A 27,146-nucleotide genomic window follows, 5' to 3' on the forward strand; every position below is an offset into this window, starting at 1 on the left:
CATCTTTATGACGTCACATCACCAGAGCAAAATAAAAGTCCCATTGTTGCACTGCTCTCTAGAATCACAAACACATCATAGAAATGTTGTATATAGAATAGAATTTCGTACCCATAGATACATTTCTAAAATTACTAACATCGTAAATCTATTAATATTATTCTCTATTTTTATGTACATTTATAACACTGTTTTATGTTGATATACCTTACCATTAAATTCACATTAAACTAGTTCATGCTGCTGTTTAACTATTACAAAGGGGGTGTGATGACAAATTTGATCTAACACTCTTTTGACTATTGTCATCAATCTCTTGTAATTTTGTTTGTTTGTTTGTGTATTTATTTATTCCTCTTTTGGAAAGTTACAAGACACTGGGATTTTATTTTTCTTTTGCTATTGAGGCAGATGAGGACACACAAATATATTTGTGTCAGTTTCTATTTACCACTACAAAGGTTTATTTATTGTGAATGTTAATGAAATATGATTTACATTTCCACAGATTATCTTTTTTTAAAATGTGCATATAATCTGTGCTAAAATGTGAGTATAATAGTACCAAGTAACAAGTTACATATTAAGATCTCAGTTTTCAGTTGCTGGAAATGTACAAACAAAAGTAATTAATAACAGATCCACACTGAAAATGAACAAATCTTCTGTAAATATTAGATATAAATGATACCATGGTCTGTATTTGATCTTACTTATTTCAGTGGTAATGTTCTTTTCTGTAAGCAATTTTTTTTTAAATACATTTTTTCCAGTGTAAAGGAATATGGTTCATTGATTTTTACCTTTTCAGTTTCGTTAATTGGCACAAACATGCAAACATATTCAACTGTTACTCAATATCTTCTTTTATCAACAGTGAAAGGTTCAGATAATAAATACACAATGAACAGTTTATTAGAAACTTTAACTAGAAGTACATCTATCAGAAAAACAAAAAAGTATGTTATGCTGTATTAGTTTTATGATTTTAGTGAAGTTAAATGTTTACCTTCAATACACCTGCAGGAAAATGAAGATCAGGAGACTCTTGATAGAGCTGGTCCTGTGTGTCGCTGCGGTCATCCAGACTGACTAAAACACTCAATCACTGGAGTTTTATTCAGATTTCAGGAGGCCGTTCTTACAGATGAAGACCAAGCTCTCAGATCACAAGCTTAAACACAGTATTCAAAGGATGTGATCAGTTCTATACTAAACTCTAACTATAGCACTCATGATCACAGAGATCAGAGAAAGACACATTCACACACAACTCAAGTGTTCATTAGCATTAACAATCACAACAATCAAAGAGGCAGAAACATCGAGAGCATCACAGATAAAAGATGACAGTCTCACTTTACATTTGTATTCACACACACCTAAAGCAAAAGAGATCCATTTAGAATTTATCGTTTATCTTTCTGCTGAATTTCGTAGGCAATAATTTCATTTCAACCAATATAATTGTGTGTTTTGCAGTAATGACTGTCACACCTATGGACTGTCCTTGTGTTGGTTTTTGTGCCATTGTGCTCCTTGTCCTTGTTTTTCCTGGTGTTCTCTAATGCCCATATTTGGTTTTCGTGTTCCTGTTTCCAGTGATTTCAGGGTAGTATCTTTCTTTTGTTTTGCTGAGTATTTAAGAGTCCTTTGTTCCTGGTTTTCTCTTCTGAAGTCTCATGTCCTAAAAGTAAATGTCTTCCTGTTGTAATCCTGTGTTGTGTTTTAGTTTGTCTATTAAAGACTGTTTTAAGTTAGCGTTTACTCATCTCCTTGTTCCCCGCTCCGTTGTGAAATATGACAATGATATTGAAATGATAATAAATAGTAAATAAGTATCATAAATTTGGAAAAGAGGATTTTGAGTGCATTAACAAAATATTTTATGTACCTGTGTTAAAAAGTAAATATTTCTTATTTGAAAGTACATATAGTGATTATATAAATAAAAAAATACTTCAAGATTCCTAATACAAAAAGGCAAATGTATACGTCTTTATTTATTCCCAAACTTAATCAACTGTAAGTATACTTAATTATGAAAAATATGAATGAAAGATATTTTAATTATTTGAAAATGTTAATAAAATCTTGATATTCTATATTATTTTGATTTACATGATTTACAAGTTACAAATTGTGTAATATCATTAGAGTCAGGAGTGGAGAGTCAGCAAAGCAGACTCAGTGCTATGAATAGACTTAAAGGAACCGTATGTAAGAAATTTATGTCAGTTAATCATAAAATGGCCCTGAAATGTCACTAGACATTAAGAAATCATGTTCATTTCAAATACTTATATCACTGACAACAGTGGTCCGGCCAGGATATTGTCATTTAAAAGTGAGAGTAGCAGCCCACAACTGATGTTATTGTTGTCATTTTGTGTTTTGGTCTGAGGCTCCACCCTCCAGCTATCTACCAATCACGAAGTCAGTAGAGTTTCGTGAGACGGGTTGCCAGCTCTGTTACAGCTGCGGCTATTCTAACGTGTCGGATTAAACTTGTATAACGTTACGAAACGAAAAAGACCTCGTTTTGAAACCGAAACACGTCGTGACAAAGTCCGAAATAAAACAAGGATTAGTATAGGAGATGCATTTGAAAGATGGAGACGGCTGAAAACGGAGAAGAATTTGAAGACAGACGCTTTCGTTGGTAATTTTTTCCTGAACAGGTAAGATTCATCTATGTTTGGCTAACTTTGCTTCAGTACTCAGTGGATTTTCCGCGGTCGCCCTTGATAATGCGTTCATAAAAAGCTTTATATCGCACCACTAGCAGGGTATGAAAACAACCTATGTTCCGACTGAAATGTGGTATTACAGTACATCTTTGCGAAATATTTGGCTAATCGCCATCTGTAAATTTTTGCGATACATAATTACTTCGCAAAACATCTCTTGTGAAACATAAACATAATTAACAGAAGAAAAACAAATTACTGTGCGTCACTTGTCATTGGAAGCTTCTTATTGCAGCCTACTCCTGCAGCTTAGCTGGCAACCTCGAGTCAGGGTGAAGCGGGAGGGGATAGACCTTTCTACAGTATTTTGAATGTGATTGCAGTACCAGTTTTGGCCACAATCCTACATACGGTTCCTTTAAAACCTGACTGAAATTCTCCACCACAGATTTATGCTGATAGTTATTTAAAACAGATGTGTCTAAAGAATGATTACTGCAAAAGAAGCATTAGAAAATCAGCAGAAAGATAAATAGCATTTAATTTTGAAATGAATATATTTAGCTGTAGGAGTGTGTGAATATGAATGTGAAATCATGCTAAGTGTCATCTTTTGTCTTTATTGGCTGTTGATGTTTCTGCCTCATTACTTTAATTGGTGTCTTTGTTTCTGATCAATATCTGAGTTAAATATGAATGCAGAGGCTGAAGGTGAGACTTTCCCTGATCTCTGTGATAATGAGTCTATAGTTCTGCTGATTGGAATAGAGTCGCTGAAAATCTGGGCAAATTCCTGTAACTGCTTACATCCTTTGCATATTTTATCTTCTAATGACCATCCTGAAATCTGTCTAAAACTACAGTTGAGTGCTTTAGTCAGTCTGGATGACTGCAGCGACACACAGTAACATCTCAATCAAGAGTCTCCCGATCTTCTCTTCTAAGTTTTCTACAGGGGCCTGTTTTAATAAGGAGGTTCAACCAACTCTGAGTTTAAACTTGAACTCTGAATTGATTAACCCTGAGATGGAAAACACTGAGTTTTTGGTTTCAGAAACAGCTAAACTAAGTTAGTTCAATCCACTCTGAGTAGGTTGACTCTGAGTTTAGTGCTTGCACCATGACTATGAAAAGACATGATAAATGGAGCTCCGAAATTTTGATTCACTATGGCAACAGCTCCCGCCAAAAAGACCTCTGCATACTTCGAGCCAATGCTTAACTTTAATTCTTAATAATTTTTAAGAATATAATTATTCAATTATTAATAATTAGAATATCAAAGGTAAAAACTGGCAGAACGGTAAGTTACTGAACTATTCATTTTCATGGTATCCCACAGGCAAAAAAAATAAATTAAAATAAAAAATAATAATAATAAGAAGAAAACAGCTAAACATGGAAGTAAACATAATTCAACCAGGTAAAGCTTTAAGCATAAAGGGTTCATGAGTGTAGGCTACATGATTTTACAAATATCTGACATTAAAATATGTCATATAAAAATGTAATTTGGTGTCTAATTTCAATTTCGGTTTTTACACATGCTCTTTAACATAATGAAATGTTTTCTAATCCAAACGGTTACGTTTCTTAATCAGAGTAATGAAATGAACATTTGACTCCTACTCAGCCAACAGCATGAAGGCTTGCAAAATGATGAAAAACAGATGAAGAGGAGATGGAAGAATATTAAAATCCAACATGAAAAAGAATAAAAGTTGCATTTGTGCACTTATAGGGAAAAAAAAAGATAACCTAGTAAATTTAACAGCTGTGGTGGTGGTTATATATACAGTATATATACTATATTGAACTACCTTTTCATCTGCCATCCTTCCATTCCATACAGTAATTAGCTTCATATTCAATGGGTTTGTGCTCAGTAGGCAATGACACTAAAATTCTCTGAAAGAGCATTACGCCGGTTTCACACTGCACGCGTAAGCAGCGCGTATTTTTTTCGGTGCCCATGTTAACAGATTAGAGCATTCACACCGCACGCAGGGACGGCGCGGCAGCGCGTAGCAGGAGCAGAGCAGAAGCGTCAGTGCCGCGATCGTTTTGGCGCCGAGTCTATTTTTGCTGCGACGCTTACGCTGGATTAAAGCCACAGTGCATCGATCTTGATCAAATCTGACCTGATTCGCACGAAAAATAACAATTTCACCATAAAATCATGTATCACATGTATCACAATCACGGTTTAAAAGGCTCACCAGCAAAAATAATGTCTATAAATTAGCCTACTTGTTCAAAACAATCACGTAAGCAAAGTTTGTACTATTTTCTGCTTGTTTTGATATATACAAGAGTAAATAAACAAACTACTGCCATTAAAATGTTAATGTAAAACATTTAAAAATACAGAAATAAAATCATTTTTAAAAGAGAAGATTCTGAAAGTACTGAAGGAGATCCTATAATTATTTAATATAGATTTACAGTGGTACCAACAAATTATATTTTTATAAGATATGTTTTAACATGTTTTTAAATATAATGGTTTAATTATAAACGTGGTGATTATCTCAAAGTTGGACAACCACCATAAAAAAAATATGAAAATATCATATGAATCTAACCATGTCATGGCAACAAATGTAAAACAAATACCAAAATACCATAATTTTACATATTCTTTTTGTTATTGAAAAACTGTTGCTATAATTATCATAAACCTAACTGGTAATCATTAAGACGATCTTTGTCTAAAAATATATTCAATATTTTAGCGTTTCTAATTTGCTACTTAAATCTACGACATATCACAAATCAAAGCACATGACAGTTCTTGGAGAACACCTGAAATGCGTGACTGAATGAACAATACTTGTCTATATTGGAAGTACACAAGCTGCAGTTCAGCTGCGCGCGACAAACGCTTCCAGTGTGAAAGGAAAATGGATGCGCGCCGCTTCTGCTCTGCCTACGTGCTGCGCACGCCCTGCTTACGCTCTGCTTACGCGTGCAGTGTGAAACCGGCGTAAGAGCTAGGCATACTTTATTTACCGCTCTGCATACAGTGTCTGTACTAATGTGCTCTGACTACCATTTAAAAATGACACAGGTCAAATAAATATGCATGTGGATATGGCTAATCAAAATAATCATATACTATATAATAAATACCCATCTTATGTATGAAAGGACATGCCGTTTTTGTAGGGCTGGGAATCGATTCCAAAAAGAATCGATTCCGAGGCATTGGGAATCGAGAGTCGATTCCAACGTTTGGAATCGATCCTCTCAAGGGGAATCGACTCCTAATTTAGAGCCGTTTTCAGTTCAACAAAACTTACCTCTTAAACGGAAGGCTGCATTCCATGAAGGCTGCATATTTCGGCTGCAAGTCATCAAACGTCGATTGACGAAAATAAACATAATAAAAATGAGTTTAAGGACGCAGCCTTCAGTTTGAGAAGCACCCATTAATTTGCCTCTTGCTCACTAATAGTTATTATAGTCTGACACATTTCCACAAAAAGATTCGTTCGGATAGATTATTTAAATGAACCAGTTCAAAAAACGATTCAGATGTTATTTTACGGGAAAACTGGCTCATGATGTCCACAATTTAGAGCGCTGCACGACAGAATAGATCATGACGTGTCTTGATCTTATTTACATCTTAAATAAATGCTATTTTTAATCTATCAGCCAATGATAACTCTGAAAGAAAACGCAGAGAGCACGTATCAGTGGCCGAGAGCGCATCTGATTGACAGCTCTTGCCACGAGCTCTCATATCAGTGTTGTTGTTAAAGTTCTGTTTATTTTGTTTCAGTGTATAGTTTTCTCATTTTATACACGTCACATCTTGTTTTATTCATGCAATAAATGCATGTCCACAGCTGAGCTGTGGGTTATGACTAATTTCCAGGGCAACGAATTACAATTTGAAATCAGTCAGAGCTACAGAAAAATAGTATATATATATCTTCTTTTTTTTTTTTTTTTTTTTTACAAATGAAGCTTCATATTATGAGAAGGTAACTTTATACAACCTTTACATCCTGCATACATTGCGAAATTAGCTTCCTCCAATCTAAAAAACAAGAATCGAAAAAGAATCGAAACAACAGTGAGGAATCGATTCTGGAATCGAATCCAATCGATTCCAGAACCAGGAATCGGAATCGAACAGCCCTACGTTTTTGTCACTTTGACAGTGTCTGCATGATGAAAATATATGCAATAAATTAATGCACCTAAAAAATGCTTTTCTTACTTAGTATTATTGTTGTTTCCAATAAAAAAACAACAACTAATGATTACTAAATCAAAATGCATTTTTAAGAAAAATGTCTTTCTTTTTTCTGTCATAAAGGTTTTTGAGGAAAACATTCCTGGATTTTTCTCCATATTTCAATGGGAGCCAACAGGTTGAGGGTCCAAAAATGCAGCTTCAAAGGGCTCTTCATGATCCCAGCCAAGGAATATGGGTCACTGGAAACTTGTTAAGCCCTTTGAAAAGCTGTATTGAAACTGAAATTTGAACCTTCAACCCATTGGCTCTCATTGTAGTCCACTATATGGAGAAAATTCCTGGAATGTTTTCCTCAAAAACTTTTTTTTTTTCACTTGAAGAAAGAAAGACTAGAACATCTTGGATTACATGGGGGGTGAGTAAATTATCAGGAAATATTTTCTCTGGAAGTGAAGTTGTCTTAAGTTGAATTTATATTTAATTAAACATTCTGATAAAACTGTTCCATGTTCTTCAACATCACAGTATTTTAAATGTAATTGGGCTGCATTTCTTGAAAAAAAGCTAAAAATATAAAATGTACTTTTTAAATGGCATTTGTACAGACTTTGTAGTTTGTCTTTTAAAAAACTGTTAATTTTCCACTTTAAGCATGCTTTGAAACTTTATTGAAGGTTTTTTTATTGTAATAATTTGTAAAATAACAGTGTGTCTCTGTAGAACATTTAGTGCTTTCATTGAAATGATCTAGGTAAAATCTGTCAAATAAGGGTTTTACACTGTAAAAAACAAAACAGTCAAACCACTAGAGCTGCCAAACAAAAACCACAAAGTTAAAGTAATTTTTCAAAGGTATAAAGGGGGGCACAACCAAAAAAAGTTTGAGAACCACTGTTGTAGACACAGTCATTTCCCCGCATTATTTTTCCTCCTTTCGGCGCTTCACACTCCAGTCCTGCGGGTGCCACTAACACAAACCTCTGTTTGACAAACACCATTAAACCTAAGAAGAAGAAGATTAGTTTCACTGCACTCTGTTGTTTTGTTGTGATTCTGTTTTAGTTCAGTCTGTGAGAAATGTAGTTTCTGTAAACAGAAAAATACCGTTTTTGAATCCAGTCAGTAAATACCTTTACTATTCTCATCCTCACAGCTGTGACTAGGTTTGGAAGCGAGCAGGAATATCTGGAGAAGTATCTGCTGAACTGAGATCTGCTGCTGTGAAGATGTTTATTAAAGTGGAGAGTGAGGACACAAGTGAACTAGAAACCTGGAGAATAAAACAGAAACCAGAACTTTTGAGAATAAAACCTGAAGAACCAGAACCTTTGAGAATAAAACCTGAGGAACAAGGAGGTTAGTGTTTAATATTCAATTATCTTTAATGACTGTTTGTGGTACATTATTTCAAGTTTTAAATAATGATGACATGTCAAGCTGATTTAGATTTAGTTAATTGTAATACAAACAATCTTCAAAGCAGAACAGTCTGTTGAAAGTATAGATGAGGAAGCAAAAGCACTTCCAGATCTAGTAAGAAGCATTTAAGGCTCCGTCCACACGAAGCCGGTGCGTTCCCTAGCCGATCTTTTTTTTTTTTCTCGTTCTAAAAAAAAAATTCCGTAAACACGAAACCACTGAAAACGGTGTAGTATATATGCCAGACCAGTGTGGGGTGCTTTAATTCTGCCATAGAGATACGCTATACACGGAGAAGAAGACTTTGCGCATAACCTTGCGCGCTGTATACGAACTAAGAAGACGAAGATGCGAACATTATCGCTTGTTGCTCATAACAGTTGCATAGAAGCAATAGATTTTGCTGTAATAAAGCTAGGCTAGGCTTAGTAGCAACACGAACGCAATCATGTAATCCGCCATTATTGTTGTTGCTGTTACGTGTGACGCAGCCGACACGTGATGTGATGACATCTTCGTTTCAGAAAATATACGGATTGGCTGTACACACGAAACCGAGAGGGTGTCGTTTTCAGATTTATCCACTTTGGACCCGGTTTCAAAAAATAGCGGATTCAGTTTCCTAAAACGCCGGAATCCGTGTGGATGAAACGCCAATACGATAAAAAATTTATACGTATACAGCGAAATGCGTCTCCGTGTGGACAGGCCCTAAATTTGCCACAGAATTCTTTGTAACACTTTTTATGAAGCCTCTATTTATAATAAATTATAATGGTATTTCTATGAATGCATTTTAAAAAATGTATATCATGTATCATCTCAAGTTCAGTGCTTTGCTGTCATATGTGTCTTACCAAGAAATAAATGTAATATTTTTTAGTAACTGCGCTTATAGTGGTGTAGCGGATCACAAAACTCACGGTTCGGATAATATCACGGATTTTGAGTCACGGATCGGACCATTTTTCGGATCAGCAAAAAACAAAGCAAAAAAGTTAGTTTTTTATTAATTACTGAATGCTTACTTTAAGTTAAAGTACTTCTAATGCACAGCAAACACTACCAGCTGAACTAATAAAGTCAGTAACGAAACAAGAACAATTACACAAATGACAAGTGTAGATGAATACAACATAAAGTTACTAATAAAATCAATAACCCTAGTATTCAGGTGCAGAAATGTAATTAATTGTAAAATAACTGGTGCTTCTCACAGCAGGTATTTATAGTATGCTGTCTCTTTAAGGCCAAATGCATGTATCTTTTTTTCAGCTGTTTCAGTTCACTTAAGATATAACCGACTGTGTTTACCAGAATACCGAAACGGGTTTTTAGACATGACTTTGTATGTATGTTTCCGTTCAAGTAGAAGTTAAAGAGGAATCAATCTGTGTGAATCGCGCAGTCTTAAATCGCGCCCCTCTCTCTCTATGTGCGTGCTCGCTGTAGGTGTGTGCGGCAGCGGTAAAATAAAATTATATATAAAACAGCAGTCATGTTCTCTTTTGCTGCAATGGTTTTAAATGGCAGAATTGGTAAATTGACAAGACAAAACGTGCAAATTATAAACTTTTACTCTAGGATGGTTAAACTTAACAGTTAATCCGCGTGGGGGTTGGTCCGTAGGGATTGCGGATAATCTACGATCCGTCGCACCCCTATGCGCTTATAAATTCAACACAGTAGTAATTTTATGACATCATATGATGATTCTAAAAAGTGTATTATTTTGTGTATTTGTTGTAATGCAGATGTGTTTATGCAGTTTGAGGTTTAAAAACCATTATTTTCCACATACTGTACATTATTGTTGCTCCTTTCTGCCCTCCCTTTCTGAAACACTTTGATTTTTACAAAACTCATTGTTGATGGAAACCAAGGTGTTCTCTAATTGGCCAGCTATCCATGCATTGTGATTGGCCGAATACCTTAAGTGTGTGTTGGAAATGTTACACCCCAATCATGTTGTGATGCCATTTTTTTGGCGCATCGAGACAGAAACGATAAAACCCATTATAAATGAGGCATTTGTTGCATACCTTATTGTTTATATTGATTCTTGATTTTAATGATTGATTATAAATACTATAATACTTATATTATAGTAGATTATAATACTGTCTTTTTATGCATTTTGTCACGCAGTGTAAACATAACACCATGTGTGCATTTGCGATCATAGAATGAGAAACAAGCTCTACTCTACACTGCTTAAAACTCACGTTTGAATAGTCAGTAATGAATTCTTTAAATATGAAAACGTTCTTACAGGCCATCAGTCAGAAGCGCAGACAGTCCTTGCAATATTGTGATTGGCCCACTTTATAGCCTTAACGCTTTCGAATATTTGCATTTTACAGTTCCAGAACAGTGTTGTAAATATAACTTAAACACTGATTTCAAGTTGTGTCCTCATTTGAAAGTCCAAACAAAGAATGTTCGCTTTTGCAATGAAACGCACTCCATCTCTACAACATGGCGCTACAACACTACTACAGCCGGTAAAGTTACGCCTTCTTTCTTTTCATATTCATATTCTTATGGGATGTATTACGCTAATCTACTCAAACCGTGAAATGGACAAGTGGGGGTGTTTGAACGAGCCATTTTAGGGAGTTGTGGCTAAGTCTTAACTTGTATCATAAATTTCTCTTTGGTTTTGAGACTTTAAGCTTTGCAGCTTCACAAATCTTATCTAGGCACAAACAGCTTGTAACACTCCAAAGGAAAGTGCATCATATGACCCCTTTAAATTATATTTATTTTTGATATCCCACACACCAGCTCTACCAAATCTGCTTCTGGCGCCACCATCTGTTGGACTTATTGGCACTGCTCTCAAATGTTAGTTTGTTCATGTTTCTCAGCTTATAACAAGTTACTGAAAATTAACCCTTTTTACTTTTTATTTCAGAGTCGATTAAAGAAAAAGAGGAGAATGAAGAATCAAGTCAAGTTGAGGAGAAAACCCATTTAAAAACTGGAGAAAAACCTTTGAGTTGCTCTAAAGTCAAACAGAAAGATTTAAAGAAAAGAAGAGCAGAGAAATGTCCCACCTGCACTCAGTGTGGAAAGAGTTTCACAAAAAAATCAGATCTTGAGCGCCACATGAGAATTCATACTGGAGAGAAACCATTTACTTGTGATCAATGTGGGAAGAGTTTTTCACGCTCATCAAACCTTAAGGAGCACATTAACATCCACACTAGAGAGAAGCACACATGTGATCAATGTGGTAAAGTGTATTTAGCAGCTTCAGGTCTGAGGAATCACTTGAAAGTTCATACAAAGGTGAGGCCACATTCATGCCATTTGTGTGGTAAGAGTTTTTGGCGTCTACAAAGTTTGCAAGTATATGAGAATATAAATACTGGTGTGAGAGAATCCATGTGTTCTAAGTGTGAAAAGATTTCTACTTCGGTAACTTATTTAAAACTGCATAAGAGGATCCACACTGGAGAGAAATCTTATGAGTGTTCACAGTGTAACAAAAGATTCAGTCAGTCAGTACATTTAAAAACACATGAGATGATCCACACTGGATAGACACTTTATAAAAGTTCACACTGCAACAAGAGATTTAGTCAATCAGTATCTCTGAAAACACATGAGAGGATCCACACTGGAGAGAAACCTTATAAGTGTTCACACTGCAACAAGAGATTTAGTCAGTCATCAGATCTGAAAATACATGAGGATCCACACTGAAAAAAAACAGTATCAATGCACTGCATGTGGGAAGCATTTTAGTCGATCATCTGCTATACACAGTCATGCAAAAACAATCAGTTGGTTTTTTGTGTACATCTTTGGCAGATTTACACATACTGGTCTGGCATGTATATGTATACCTATCCCTATTTGAAAATTAGTAGGAGAGCGATCAATCTCATTAGTTTTCACTTTTACTTTCAGTAGTTAATGATCAAGTTGCTTTGAGTCATTATCAAATGTTACCTTTTTTATTAGTAGCCTACATTATCTTTACTTTTATATATTATTAACAACATTAGTACAACATTTGGTCAGCTGATTGTATTTGCATAAGGAAAAAAAGATTTACTCTTTAATAGTTGAAAGCCATGGTGTTTTTTGTTTCAAATATCTAAATAAAGCTTTTAAATGGAATTGAATTAATATTCTTTGTATTTTTCTGCATAGAGTGCATATGTTTTTCGAGAAATTTTTCGTCAGGATACCCAAGCGATTATCACTGGCGAAATTACTGACATGGCGCTTAATGCTTAAGTGCTTCTGCTTGTTATACAGAAGAAGACGAGAGCCAGTATTTACGCATTTTTAAAACAATGTTCACGCTTTCTGTTAACTGGTAAACATAAAATGGATTTTTCACGCAGCAGCTCCTCCTCTTCCTCAAGTGATGAAGAAATTATTGCTCTGTTGAATGAGGAAAGACAACATAAAAGACGCCCAATATTGGATTCATCCAATAGTTACGAAAAGAAAAGAACACGGGGAGTTCTATGGACTCATACAAGAGTTTAAAATGTACCATGAGCGTTTTCTGAGATATTTTAGAATGTCCGTCAGTGAGTTCGAAAATTTACTTCAAAAATTGGCGCCCTTGCTGACAAAATGCCAAATTGACATATCTATATATGCCTTTTTGCCAATTCTGTGCTGGGAAATGCACTCAGAGAATTATCTCTGAATGTTCCACCACCAAGAGTACTTCGAGGTGCTCCTGAGCTGTGAAAAGTTAACCATGTTGTTGTGGCGGATGAAGCTTTACCGCTGAAGTCATTCCTCCTCCTGCCATACACTGAATGCCACCTCCGCACAGACAATTATCGTTTGTCTCGTGCACGGCGCATCTCTGAAAATGTATTTGGCATCCTCAGCCAACCCTTCCGGGTTTTCCAAAGAACTTTACAGGTTCAACCAACTGTTGTTGACAAAGTTGTAAAAGCCCGAATTTATTTTATTTATGCCCGAATAGAAATGACCAGGATCATGCCACAGAGGATGCCCATGATTGTGAGTAAACGGGGGCAGCAGGCATCTGTGGAGGCACAAAATATCCGAGAACTGTACAAAGAGTACTTCAACTCACCAGCAGGAGTTGAAGTTGCTTGGCTGTACGACCATGTGAACCATGGTCTGGACAACAGATAACATCAAACTGTAAATTTGTGCAATATTCATTATTCCCATTTAGAAATCTATTTGTGTGTGTGTGTGTATATATATATATATATATATATATATATATATATATATATATATACACACACACACACACACACACACACACACAAATATTATATATATATTGTGGTGGGAGGACCTAACGACGGACACAGTGGGTGTGGCGTCAGGCCTCAGAGAGGCTTTTATTAAACAGAAAGTGAAAGAAGGCATCCAAAGGGGAAATAAAAGGGTCCAATTAAACGGGGAATCTAGTGTCCTCGTCGTGAAGGGGTTCCATGAAGGAGGGGCAGTGTTCTGTAGGGAAGGGTCCAGGCAAGGGGCGGAGGCTGGCGGCCGCACGGGCTCCCCGGAGAACTGTACAGAATGGAGAACTATACGTTATCAGCAGTTATTTGAGTCTAAGATCAGTGCTGAATTGCCACATTAACGAACCTCCTCTTAGTCGTGCATGGAATTTAATGCAAGACCTTGAGTTTACCTCCGCCAATAACGTTTTTAAAGGAGTTGTCAAACAGATCCGACGATCCGGTACAGACAGAACATCACACTACCCTCCGATTTCATCTGAAGACCAGCAAATACTGAAACGATCTGCTGCACTTGACCCTGGCAACCCGAAAGGTTTATTAAACAAGGTGTGGTATGACATTCAGTTACACTTTGCAAGAAGAGGGAAGGAGGGCAATCGGCAACTCATGCCAGACTCGTTTGAACTTGAGAGATGAAAATATTTTACATTGACATTTAATGAGGAAATGAAAAACCACAAAAACCCACTGGAGGTCGACAAGGAAAATCGGAGGGGCGAAATGTTCAAAGAGCCCGGTAACCCCATGTGCCAGGGGCTTCGCTAGAGAAATATCTCAGCAAACTCCCACCTGATACAAAAGCACTCTATCTGCTCCCTAAAAGGAGATTTGATGCCAACGACAAGATATGGTATAGTACTGTTCCTTTGGGCATTAATCAGCTGTCACAAATAAATGATACATGCTTATGACTTATCTTTTTGTCAAATAAAATAAACCTGACTTTGAGGGAAAAAAAGCAAAAACCTAGGAACAAAATATACATAAATATATGTTATTATAAGCTGACAAATTTTTTGAGAGAAAATATCAGTTGTTTAACTTATTAACTAGCCTTTTTGTATACATAGTAATGTTACGTAAGATGCTGGAAATGTATACTTATTTGTTTTAATCGCAATGGTTTGACTAAACTAATAAAAATGTTAGCAACTCGAGAGACGTCTTTCTCTCATTTGGTTGCACGTCTTGCCCCATTATTTCTCACTAATAATCTAAATGAAGCAGCACATGTCCTTGATACAAATTTTTATAAGGCAACCCGTTGTTTCTTGTTTAATTACACACATGTTCCGTTGAACTGTTGTATAAACGCAATATCACTTGAGTACAAGAACGATACCGGCTCTATATCAGCGGCTGTGATTGCCTGTGGGCTCGTGCCTCTGGCCTCATCACAACCATGCTGATATAGAGCCGGTACCACTCTCGTACTCGAGTGATATCGCTCCCGTCCCTGGACGGAATATTTGTCGATTCCCCAGGTTGAGCGCGCCGTTGCGGTGCTGCCATCTGGAGGGATCGGCCGCATATCCCGTCCAGGGCGCGTGATGCAGGAACTCCGCACTGCCACCAACTTAGCCCTCCGGGCGATGAAGGTCACGGTGCGGTCCCTTGGTCAGGTGATGTCCATGGCTGTGGTCCAGGAGCGTCATCTATGGCTGACTCTGGCCCAGATGGCAGACGTCGACAAGGCAAGCTTTCTCGGCGCTCCCATCTCCCAGAGCGGCCTATTCGGCAACACTGTCGAGGATTTTGCCCAGCAGTTCTCGGCAGTCCAGAAGCAGATGGAGGCTATCAAACACATCCTGCCCCGCCGCGAAGTTTCCATCCCGCCGCCGGTGGCTCAGCCTCCACCTGCTTGCCGACGAGGGTGCCAACCTGTGGCTCCTACTTGACCTACAGCTCTGACTCCTGTTGAGGCCCATGACGCTAGTCGCAGAGCTGACTGCGGGAGAGTGGCACCGCCCGCAAGAAAGCTGTGAAACGTCCCTGGCACGGGCAACCCAGAGGTGGTGAAGATTGCTCTTCAGGGGACGATGACATCCACGCCCCCACTATCGGTGGAGGGCCGGGAGCAATTGTGTACTTCAAAGCTGCCGTTGACCTACGGGCCAACGGTACCCACAATTTCAAAAAAAGGGGTAATTTCCTCACCTCTGGGGCCTCGGCCCCGAGTTCCCTTGCTGAGCAGCACTTACACTACTCAGAACCAGACTAGGAGCCTCTTTTCACCAGCGCGGGAACCAGGGAAGGTAAGCACTGCTTACTGCAGTAAGACTCTTCTCTAGGACATTAATCCATCTGGGTTCAGTCTCCTTCCCTGTTTTCCCCCAGGCTGGCCCACCACAGTCACGTCGGTCAACGTTCCCTTGATACCCCAGGTACAGAGGTATCCTCTACGTCGCTGTCCATTCGGACACGCATGCCACTGTCCTGCCTGCGGAGGTCGCAGTCCTACTAACGAAGGACGCGTTCCAGCCTGCCCCTCCAGTCGAGATGAAGTTAGGTCTTACAGTCCCTACTTCAATGTGGCCAGAAAGAGTGGTAGGTTAACACCCATCCTGGATGCAGCTCTGTTTCGGTCCCTTCTCAGGCTGCCATCCAAGATGCTCGCGACGCAGTGCATACGAGTATGCTTCCGTCTCCATGGGTAGGTTGCAGCCATCAGCCTGAAGGGCACCCACTTTCACGTCTTGATTTTTCCCCGGCACAGACCCCTTCTGTGGTCTATCCCCGGGGGTCGAGCGTCTCAGTGCAAGGTGCTTCCATTTGTCCGGTCCCTCTCTTCCCTTATCCTCATCAGGGTCACGGGAGTTCCCCAGTCCCCTATTCAGCAGACAGGCATTCGCATTCCCAACCGTCTAAGCGACTTGCTCTTTGTAGCTCACTCACGAGTTCCGTTGTGCGAATTGAGGGAACTGGTGCTTTGGCACCTCTGCCATCTGGTCCTTCAGGCCAACCGAGAGAAGAGCAAACTCTACCTAGCGCAGAGGATCTCTTTTCTCGGTTTGGAGCTGGACTCGGTCAACAGGACAGCCCGCCTTACTACCAAGAGCGTGCAGTCAGTGCTGTTGCAGTGCCTGGGATTATTCAGGCACAACACAGCGGTCCCTCTAGCCGCATTGCCGCTGAGCTCCCTTCATGTGAGACCACTTCAGCACGATCGAGTCCTGAGATGGGCATGGCATCCCGGCTCACTCTGGACTGGAGTTTTCCTGCAGTGTTGCCGCCTAGTCAGCCCGTGGCTCATCACGGGTTGAGATGCCATGTGCAACAGGCGCAGGTTACAACTCGCCCGCCATCTGCTCCCACGGAGTCAAACGTGGCATATATAGCTATGTGCCATTCACATGATACCAAGGAAACTAAACTGTGCACGGGAGTCCACCCACCCTGCAGACACGGGAGTCCACCCACCCTGCAGAATGGCGACTCCACCCCGTGACAGTTCAGCTGGCTGGCCCTTCCCGATTCCTCCCATTGGCAGTTGTTTTTTGCACGGGAGTCCACCCACCCTGCAGAATGGCGACTCCACCCCGTGACAGTTCAGCTGGCTGGCCCTTCCCGATTCCTCCCATTGGCAGTTGTTTTTTCTCAACAAAGTTGCACTGGCACACAAGTATGGGGCTCAAGTATGCCTTTCCCCGAGTGAGCCTCCTTGCACAGACACTGTGAAAGAGCAGAGGACAAGGAGTAAGTCCTGTTGGTTGCACCACGGGAGTGCAGTTGGGGGATCGGTGCCTTGCTCAAGGGACTCACCTCAGTTGTGGTATTGAGGGTGGAGAGAGTGATGTACATTTACTCCCCCCACAATCCCTGCCGGACCTGAGATTCGAACCTGCAACCTTTGGGTTACAAGTCTGACTCTCTAACCATTAGGCCACGGCTGCCCCTTAAGACAGCGCTCCTGACTGCGCTGGCTTCCATCAAGAGGGAAGGGCACCTACAAGCTTTCTCTGTCAGCGAAACGTGCCTAGAGTTCAGGCCCGGCGATTATCACGTTATCCTGAGACCTCGGCCCGGGTATGTGCCCAAGGTTCCCACCACGCCTTTCTGCGATCAGTTGGTGTACCTGCAAGCTCTGCCCCCGGAGGAGGAAGACCCAGCTTCTGCACTGATGTGTCCTGTCCGTGCTTTGCGCATATACGAAGACCACACTCGACACTTCAGTCTCACCGAGCAGCTCTTTGTCTGCTTTGGAGGTCAGCAGAAAGGGAATGCTGTCTCCAAACAGAGGTTGGCTTATTGGGTGATAAATGCCATCTCCGTGTCATATTTGTATCAGGGACAGCCAGCCGTGTTGCCTCATCCTACGTGTTGGCTCATGGCGCCTCACTAGCAGATATCTGTAGTGCTGCGGGCTGGGCGACACCTAATACCTTCGCTAGGTTTTACAACCTCTGCGTAGAGGACGTTTCACGTGAGCCGGAGGATGGCTGGTGTCGGCTTGCTGCATCATTTCCACGAGGATACGTGCGCTATTTCCCAAGATGTAGCCCTACAGTGAACCCTGGGTCCTCCATGCCCCGCAGTCAGGCCTAGATGCGGAGTAGTTCCTGATTGTGCTCCTGCCGGGTCTCCTTCGCCCCACAGGTTGTGTCTATATTTCTCAGTATTTTTCCAGCAGTCAGCCATATGGCTGCTGTTTCCCTTGTATATCCCTAAAAAGTTTTATGGATATATTGAATTTACTTTTTCTACATGATTAGATTTCATGGACTTGCAGAGTGGGCTGCAGAATACAACATATCCCAAAATGCATTGTCTGTGCTTTTGAAAATTCTAAAACACAAAGGCTTAAATGTGCCACTGGATGTTAGAACTTTGATGTGCACAGAACGCAAGTGTAATGTGAAAAATGTAGCAAGGGGGATCATGCTATCATTTTGGAATCAGGAATTCAGTTGTGGCAGAATTGGCATCCTTAGATTTTGATCTGACAGATCTGACAGACTCACGCTTAGAATTAATATTGATGGTCTGCCCTTATTCCGCAGCACCACTCTGAGCTTGTGGCCTATTTTGTAGAAAACAGCCACGAATAGTAAATAAGGGAGTATTTTTTTTTAAACTAACAACGCATCAAAGATAAAAATATGCAATAAAAACAACGCACAAGGGATATATATATCCCTTGTGCCTTGTTTTTATTGCATATTTTTACACTCTCATTAGCAAGTTCATAAACGATGTCTCTGATTTGGGGAAAATTTATTATTTTCAATATCAAACATAATTGTGAAGTGGATTTTTTTTACCCTTTATCAGAGTCTTGGACATGTCAAAGATTAGTAGCAACATTGGCTTTGATGTGTTGTTAGTTTTTTGCACTTCCAGATTTAAAAAAAATTCTACCTTATTTACTATTCGTGGCTGTTTTTGCCCCATTGACTTCCATTACAACATTTTTTTATTGCAAAGCCATGACGCCAAATAATCATGCATTCTTGATTGTTGGTGGTCATACCTGTTGGGAAGAGCTAAAATATGACATTTTTACTGTTGATCAATAGATATAGCACCATTAACCCTTCAAATGACCTGTACAAAAAGTTTCTGGCTTGTGAATGGAGTTATACAGGGTATAACTGTATATTAAAGTGTGTGTGTGTGTGTGTGTGTGTGTGTGTGTGTGTGTGTGTGTGTGTGTGTGTTTGTGTGTGAGAGAGAGGGAGTGTAAGAGAAAGACCTTTGCACACTTTCTTCTTGTTTACTAAATGTAGTTCTGAGATCTGAGCGGAATATTTAGATTTTTTCAGACACAAAGTTCGCAAACATCTCTCTCTTACACTCTCTCTCACACAAACACATTCACAATATAATATACAATTATACTCCATATACAAGTCAGAAACTTCAATTTTTTATGTAATTAACAGACAGTAAATAAAGGGAATTGAAGAGTTTCATTGCAAAATGAGATATATCCATTTTGAGAAATGTTGGTTATTTGACATTATTATTTAAGACATCAACAGTCAAGTTCATTCCCAAATTTTGTACATTAAACTATTACTTGAGCTCAGTGAAGGCCAGGGACACAATATTCTTCAAATCTAGGATATTTTTTATTTTAATTTTATGTCCATAAACAGTTCATAAATAAGTCAAAAACCATGCCAACATATCTTAACATTGTCAAACATCTTAAATTGGTTAAAAAAACATATCATTAATATAAATTCATCATAAATATATGGAATAGTATATACAAAGATTGATTAACAATAATAAGATTCTGAGTTAGTTTTGGTCAGAACATACACAGCATAACATAACATTTTATTTTTTATTTTTTTTGCAAAACGCTATCCACCTTTAGCTACAATTAATATCCAGGCTATAATTAATTTTCGGATGTTTTCCCTCCCCTGAATGCCTTGCCCGTTTGGTCTTCTCTCTTTGGTGATTTTCTTTAGACTCCTTCCTCTTTCTCCCAACAGCAGCTGGAATGACCGGCTCGTGTTGGGCAGTAGCGTCGCTACAAGTAGTGACACTACTAGCTTAACTACATTTCCCAGTAGCATGGTGGTAGCGTCGCTGTTTTCAGAATCAAATAGCTTTTCAGTAGCTAAGCTATTTTTTTGATCAAGTAGCGCGGTAGCGTCAACAAAAGCTAAAAGGTAAAGATATTTTTTTCTATACTTTATGCTTAAATCGGAAATATAACTGTTACGGATCCTGGATCAGAAAGCGACGCCACCGCCACTAAACCTCGAGACGCCATTGGCTCCTCAAACTGTCAGTCAAACTTCATTATTCCTCAAGCCTCTCTCATAAATGAAGTGTGGTGCGCACTTTGGAGCATCTGAGCTTATTTGCAGTTTTAAGGTAAATAAAGAACTGTTGATTGTATAAGTACATGTTTTCTGTATTTATAATACAACACTTCATTTATAAAGGCCAATGCTTATTTTATATTTTAGCGAAGAAGCGCTGAATCTTTAATTACAAAAAAAAAAAAAAAACTTATTTGGACTAGTGGTGGGCGTGTTTTCGTGTTTTCCCTGTTTTATTCGTTCAGTATTCAGAAACAAGTGCCTATTGAATCCTCTTTTTAAACATATGTTTTTGTTTTGATATTATCGTTAAATCAATGAGCAAACTCAGAGCGCTTCACCAGCGGTGACTCTCTTCCCAGGGGATGCTGAACTCACGCAGCATCCTGAACGTTCTATAACCATTATATCGCACTTTGTAAAGAGACTGGTCTGGCGGATATCGTGTTTTGTGAAAAAATACATTTTGTAGTAGGCCTAAAATGTACATTCTTAAATTGTATTAATGGCAGCAATTCATACATAGATTAAGGTACATCTGAACAGTGATTTCCAATAATAAAATCCAAATGTCAAAAAATGGCGTTTATCGCGTTTTGCAACCAAACTCTTCAATTTTTTAAAATCGAAATAATAATGCATCAAAGCCAATGTTGTTACCAATCATTGACATGTCCAAGACTGTCATAAAGGGTAAAAAAAAATTTTTGATAATGAAAATAAATAATGTTTTAATGTTTTTATTTGCTGAAACACAGAGAAATTTGTGGCCAAATTGAAACTCATAATTACCCCGAAGTGGATGAAAACATCTTGAACAACACATAAGGGTTAAATATTAAAAATAATAGTTTATTCAGGATGCAAATAGAACTAAATGTAATGTGTAATCAAGGTCAAAATGCCTTGACTCGTTTGCTGTAGTTCTCAACAAGGTTCATGCGTGTCTCCTGAGGAATGACAGCCCATTCTTCCTCATGTTCTTTCATATTTCCTTCAACCCTGACCCTGAGATTCACAGTAACATCCCCACAGCACTATACTCCCACCACCCTGTTTCACTATAGGAATGCTGTTTTTGGGGTTGAATGCCTCTCCCTTCTTTCTCCTAAAAAGGGAACATCTCAATGGCCAAAAAGCTCTAGTTGTGTCTCAGCTGACCAAAGGACACGTTTCCAGTATGCATCACTTTTCCCCAGGTTTTCCTCAGCAAACTTCATTCTACCTTTCGAGGTGTCTCTTCTTCAGAAGTTACCAGATATGTTACATTTCATTTTGCATCTCCTACCTATTTTGCACTTCAGAACGTGCCCTCGCATTTCTAATTTAACGTTTCCATACAAGCAACCTCTGTCTAAGTGTAAGCGGACCGTGGGAGACATCAGAAAAATGTCTGCTCCTCAATATGTAAGTGTTTAATATTGATTTAAGTTTTAGTGTGTAATTTGCGTACTGTTTTTGTTAATGTAGTGTATTTGTTATTAATTTTTTTGTCAGGTTGGTGAGTTGACTGGGCGGATTGTGCATTTGAGGGCATCAACAGAGATGGTGGAGATCCAGGGCCGACAAGTGGAGACGCAGAGTGTGATGCTGCAGGATGCCAGCGGGACAATTCGAGTTCAGCTGTGGGAAAGTCAAGTGGGAGTCGTTTACTTTGGCAAGACTTACAAGTTCACCCAGCTCAGCATGAGAGAGTTCTCAAGTTGAAGCAGTTTCATCTTTACTGGGACTTGGAGCAATGCCTCGCTGTGACGTGAAAGAAGACCCTGTTGTTTCTGTCAGCTGTGAGGTGATTAGGGCGGAGGTGACTTGTTTCTCGGACCTGCAGAAACTGTAAAACTGCGCAGGTGGATTTTCAGCTGAAGGCGAAGTTTCACAGATGCTGCAAGTGCAAGATGCTTCAAAAAACAGGGATGTATAAGCCAAGTGCCATCTGCAATGTTACTGTGTTAGGAGATATTGGAGAGATGAATGTTTCTGCAAACAATTCTCTCCTGCACAGGTATTTGGTTGTGGACTTAGTCATCTGCTACAGGACGCCCAAGACATAGAGGAGCATTTTTTAGACTGTGGTGTACTAAAGCTGCATATTCAAAATGATAATGTGGTTGCTATCACCAACAATTCCAAGCAAAGTCCCTCTACTTCTGAAGAATCCACATCCGAGGTTTCCATGCCTGCAGCAGGTGAAGTGGGGTCGGTGTCCGCGACAGTTGAATTGAGTCGCCGGCGATGTCTGCAACAACTGAAGCGGAGGATATGTCTGCAACAAATGAGTTTGAGTCAGACAATTAATTTAACTAGCCCAATTGAAAAAAAAGACCTTTATTTTTTTTAAATATAGAAGATCAGATGGAGTCTAAATGTCAACCAAAAATGTTTTCAATACACAAATATAAACAAATAACAAGGAAGGAATTCTATTCCACCATTTAGTGTATCTGCAGAATTGAAAAACAACAACAATTTAAGGCAATTTATGACCCTTTTTAAGAGCTGCACAAGTAAAATTAACAGTATGAGTGGGGTTGGACAATGTACAAGAAATATTAAGCCATAAAATGGCGTGATTTATAATTCAGATACAGGTTCACACAAAACCAAAATATCTTATACAATGGCATTTCAGCCTTTATACCATTAAAAGGGATAAATCGAGTATATCATTTATTATATTTATTTAAAACATAAATATTACTGTCTTGATTGTTCAGATTTTTAGAAGGCACATCAACTTTTCACATTTAAAACTATGTGTTTGCTGCATAAAAACATAGGTCGATAATTGCAATCATTTGACCAAAAACAAACTAAAAAAAAAGCCTCATGGTATAACATAAAAATGAAGGTTGCATGAAGGTGATCAGATGTAGCCCACAGTCCCTTCCGATTTGAACATAGACTTGATTTCACACAGCTTGCACTCTTGAACAAAGAACACAGAGGCTTACATTTGCATGATTGTTCTGTAAGTGTGATGAAAAACAATGTTTTAGTACTTTGACTACAATTGAATGCATTTCAAAATGAATGTGTAGATGATTGTAGAAATTGCTCCTTTTTCTAAACCTCTTCTTGCATTGAAGAAAACGACAGTTTGTTTCCAGAATGAGTTTGCGAATGACGTTTAATGCTGCTTAGACATGTGAAACTCTTCTCACACTGAACACACTTGTACGGTTTCTCTCCAGTGTGAACTCTCATGTGAATCTTAAGGTTTACTTTAACATTGAAACTCTTTCCACACTGTTCACAGGTGAAAGGTTTCTCTCCAGTGTGAATGCCCAAGTGAACCCTGAGGTTTCCTTCTCTTGAACAACTCTTTCCACAGTGATGACACATGAAAGGCTTTTCTCCCATGTGAGTTACTACATGAGTCTTAAGATGTTCCCTCTCTGTGAAACTCTTTTTGCACTGATGACATTTAAAACTCTTCTTTCTTGAATGAATCCTCATGTGATTAATAAGGTTTGCACAGTGCCTGAAACTCTTCCCACATTGATCACATTTAAATGGACTCTCTCCAGTGTGACTTCTTATGTGAGCCTTGAGGTTTCCTTTATACGTGAAACTCTTTCCACACTGAGGGCAGATGAAGGGCTTCTCTCCATTGTGAATTCTCATGTGGACGGTAAGCGTACTTTTCTGTGTAAAACTCTTTCCACACTGAGGACATACGAACGGCTTTGTTTCAGTGTGAATTTTAATGTGAGCCTCAAGAACAGAATTTCGTGTGAAACTTCTGCCACAGAGTTTGCAGATGAAAGGTCGCTCTCCAGTGTGAATTCTCATGTGGATATTAAGTTGACTTTTCAGAGTAAAACTCTTTCCACATTGATCACATTGGAATGGATTCTCTCCAGTGTGATATTTTAGGTGAGTCTTAAGTTTTCTATTACATGTGAAACTCTTCCCACACTGTTGGCAGATGCAAGGCTTCTCTCCAGTGTGAACTCTCATGTGGACAATAAGATTTTTTTTCTGCGTAAATCTCTTTTCACACTGAGGGCAGTCAAAAGGCTTCTCTCCGGTGTGAGTTTTCATGTGGACATCAAGGTATTTTTTCTTTGTAAAACTCTTTCCACACTGAGGGCATATTAACGACTTCTTTTCAATGTGAACTTTCAAATGAGTCTTAAGATCTCCATTTCGTGAGAAACTCTTCCCACACTGTTGGCAGCTGTAAGGTCTCTTAAGGTTAGAATTTAGATTTGTAGTTTGTGTTTTTATTTTTTTTTCTGGTGAGGAAGTCTTTTTGTTCTGTGAGCAACTAATTGATTTTTCTTCAGTTTTGACATCATGTTTCTCATTTTGATCTTTCTCTTCTGTTTCATTGAGATCTTGACTCTCCTCTTTCAGTGCCATCAGGTCTGAGGTGAAATAAGAAAAATGGAAGTTAACAGCAGTTTAATGGCACAAAGCAACATCAAAACACTTAGACTAACGCTGTCAATTAGTTAAAAACTAACTATTTGACAATAAACAATTTCATATTAAATCTCCAAATTAATGTGAAACAACATTTAAAGATTGTACATTTAAAATATGGGGCTTATTGGCATCTTTTCACCAAGTAGCCTATTGTTAATGGAGACCAGTCTCATTGATACAAATACTGCTACTGATCTGTCTCTATTAAACGCATTTCCTTCCAATTTTAGCCAGTAATTATTGCCATAATTAAAAACGTTATTTGTAACATATATATTGTTGTGCTTTTGTCACAACTACCATATAATTATTAAAAAAACACCAGCTCCTTAAAAAAAAAAACAAAAAAAAACATAATCTGCCATGTTTATCTTCACGCTGCAGAATTTAAAAGCAGCATTCAAGTAAGAAATATTTTGTAATCAAACCCACAAAAGTAACTAAGTACATGTAACATCATTATGTATAATACAAAATATGAGTAACTATTCAATTAACCTGCACTGCTAGTCAGGACTCCCAGGAGGAAATCAGAAAGCCAAGCATTATGGAAATATAAATACAAAATCATGTAACATCATAGTCCAATGGAATTGCAACTAAACTTGTCTCTCCGGTCGGCTTTAAGACACAATCTAATCTTGAAAAAGCATCTTGAAGTAAGCCACACTGTTCTTGTTGTTAATTTACAACATATAGTATGTTTAAACAACTCTTAAAGAAGAAGAGTGCTGTTTTCCTGAATATTAGCACGATTGCAAATGTGATGCTGACTTTATTCAATTCAAAAGACTGAGACTTCTTGAGAAAAAGTGGCATAACAGGTCCTCTTCAACTCCCATCACAGCACAGATATTGAGCTTATTAAAGTTGTATTTATATTCTAATGCTATTGGATCTCTCAGAAAACAAAACTTTTCCTTAAAGCAACACTAAGTAACTTTTCCCTCAACGCTCCCTCTACAGGTTAGAAGTGGAATCGTCCATTATCGCTGTCGTAAACTACTAAGCCTACCGTTGCGTTACATGCACGTTATTTGTTTGGAGGCTATCCAGGACCGGCTTTGGAAATAACGATGTCCAGTTACAAGGCAGAGTGTGTTGTATGACTTTATAAAAGTATGAAAAGCTTTTGTGAAGCCTGCCGTGAAGCAAGTCGAATTTGTAGTCTCATTTGAACTACAAAACCGCGTACATAGTGCTGTTATGGCCGATAGAGGGTCGCAAAGCGAATACGAAAGTGCCGTTTCACCCTGTTATGAGTTGATGAACCACTGACACGAGTTCGAAAACATTATTTCAAGGTAAAAACAACTCTTTAGTGTTGACAATTCCGCTTCCAACCTGTAGAGGGAGCTTTGAGGGAAAAGTAGCTTAGTGTTGCTTTAAAGAGCTTGAAAATGATGTTGGCATTTGTGGGATAGTTAACACCGTTTAGTTCGTGTCCATCTGACCACTGACACTCAGTATTCACTCCTCCGCTTTTCTTGTTGCATATGATTCCCTTGAAAGAATCACATTGTAACTATAGCTGATCATACTCTATAGTTCTTCACACCCTGACAAGACTACACAACTATATTTATAAACTTAACAAGCGAAAAGAACAATGACCAAAAACCTCCACCCATCTACATCTTGATGGACATATGTACTGCTGTTATTTTTCCACAATTAATCTTTGTGTTACAAGTCCAACCATTAGGCCACTACTTACATTAAGACAGCCGTACACAGTGTGAATTCGGACGGTCAGAAGACCATATTGCTACACACGTCGAGAGTGATGGAGACAGTGATACACGGCACGATTTTCAGAAGTTCCGCGCCAAAAACATGGACTCTGACGAGGAGATCGTTTTCTTCATGGCAGAAATGGCTTGAGAAAAAACTACAGCTAGCGATAACTGTAGCAAACAATAGGTGACAGCTCACCTGATAAATGCAGCACTTGGGCGATCCGCTGTAAAATGTCATCTCGGACGACCCTATCGTGATAAATGCTGCTCGATACATCATACAGCGCTCGCTGTTCTTGCCAGAGTTCAGCAAGTTTATCCTCTTTCTCCATAGTCCAAATTCTCTTTCAATCCGACAGCAGCTCACGAAGTTTTTTGACATGTTTAAAAATGATCGTGAGGAACGGGAAGTGTTCGTAAGGCACTCTGCTCGTCTCGTAATTTCTCACACACCATACAAGCCCAGACCATACAAGAAGAGACGATTTCCTCTGATAACCAAAAAATAATAAATCGCATGCCAGCTCGTATGACCTCAAAAATCACACCGTGTACGACCGCCTTTAGTAATACTGAGGATGACAAAAAGTGTAAAAGTCACAACAGATGCA

At 38.8% G+C, this 27,146-nt stretch overlaps 1 protein-coding gene across 1 annotated transcript; it reads right to left on the minus strand.

The window, feature by feature from the left end:
- Positions 1-23,428: 23,428 nt before the first annotated feature.
- LOC141322513 (uncharacterized) lies at positions 23,429-26,917 on the minus strand. Its single transcript, XM_073833431.1, has 3 exons — positions 26,732-26,917; positions 26,514-26,564; positions 23,429-24,556 (listed from the first exon to the last, which is right to left on the minus strand). The coding sequence occupies exons 1-3, from the start codon at positions 26,915-26,917 to the stop codon at positions 23,429-23,431; spliced, it is 1,365 nt and encodes a 454-aa protein (XP_073689532.1).
- Between the last annotated feature and the right edge of the window lie 229 nt (positions 26,918-27,146).

The sequence above is a fragment of the Garra rufa genome, chromosome 1 (genome assembly GCF_049309525.1).
Source record: "Garra rufa chromosome 1, GarRuf1.0, whole genome shotgun sequence".
Lineage (NCBI taxonomy): Eukaryota > Metazoa > Chordata > Actinopteri > Cypriniformes > Cyprinidae > Garra > Garra rufa.

Bases quoted from the DNA above. Each gene is read 5' to 3' on its own strand.
- LOC141322513 (XM_073833431.1), bottom strand. From the start codon at position 26,917: ATGTCAAAAAACTTCGTGAGCTGCTGTCGGATTGAAAGAGAATTTGGA. The intron at 26,565-26,731 runs GTGAGCTGTCAC...CGACGTGTGTAG, and splicing joins CCAAGTGCTGCATTTATCAG to CAATATGGTCTTCTGACCGT. The intron at 24,557-26,513 runs GTAAGTAGTGGC...TCTAACCTTAAG, and splicing joins CTGTGTACGGCTGTCTTAAT to AGACCTTACAGCTGCCAACA.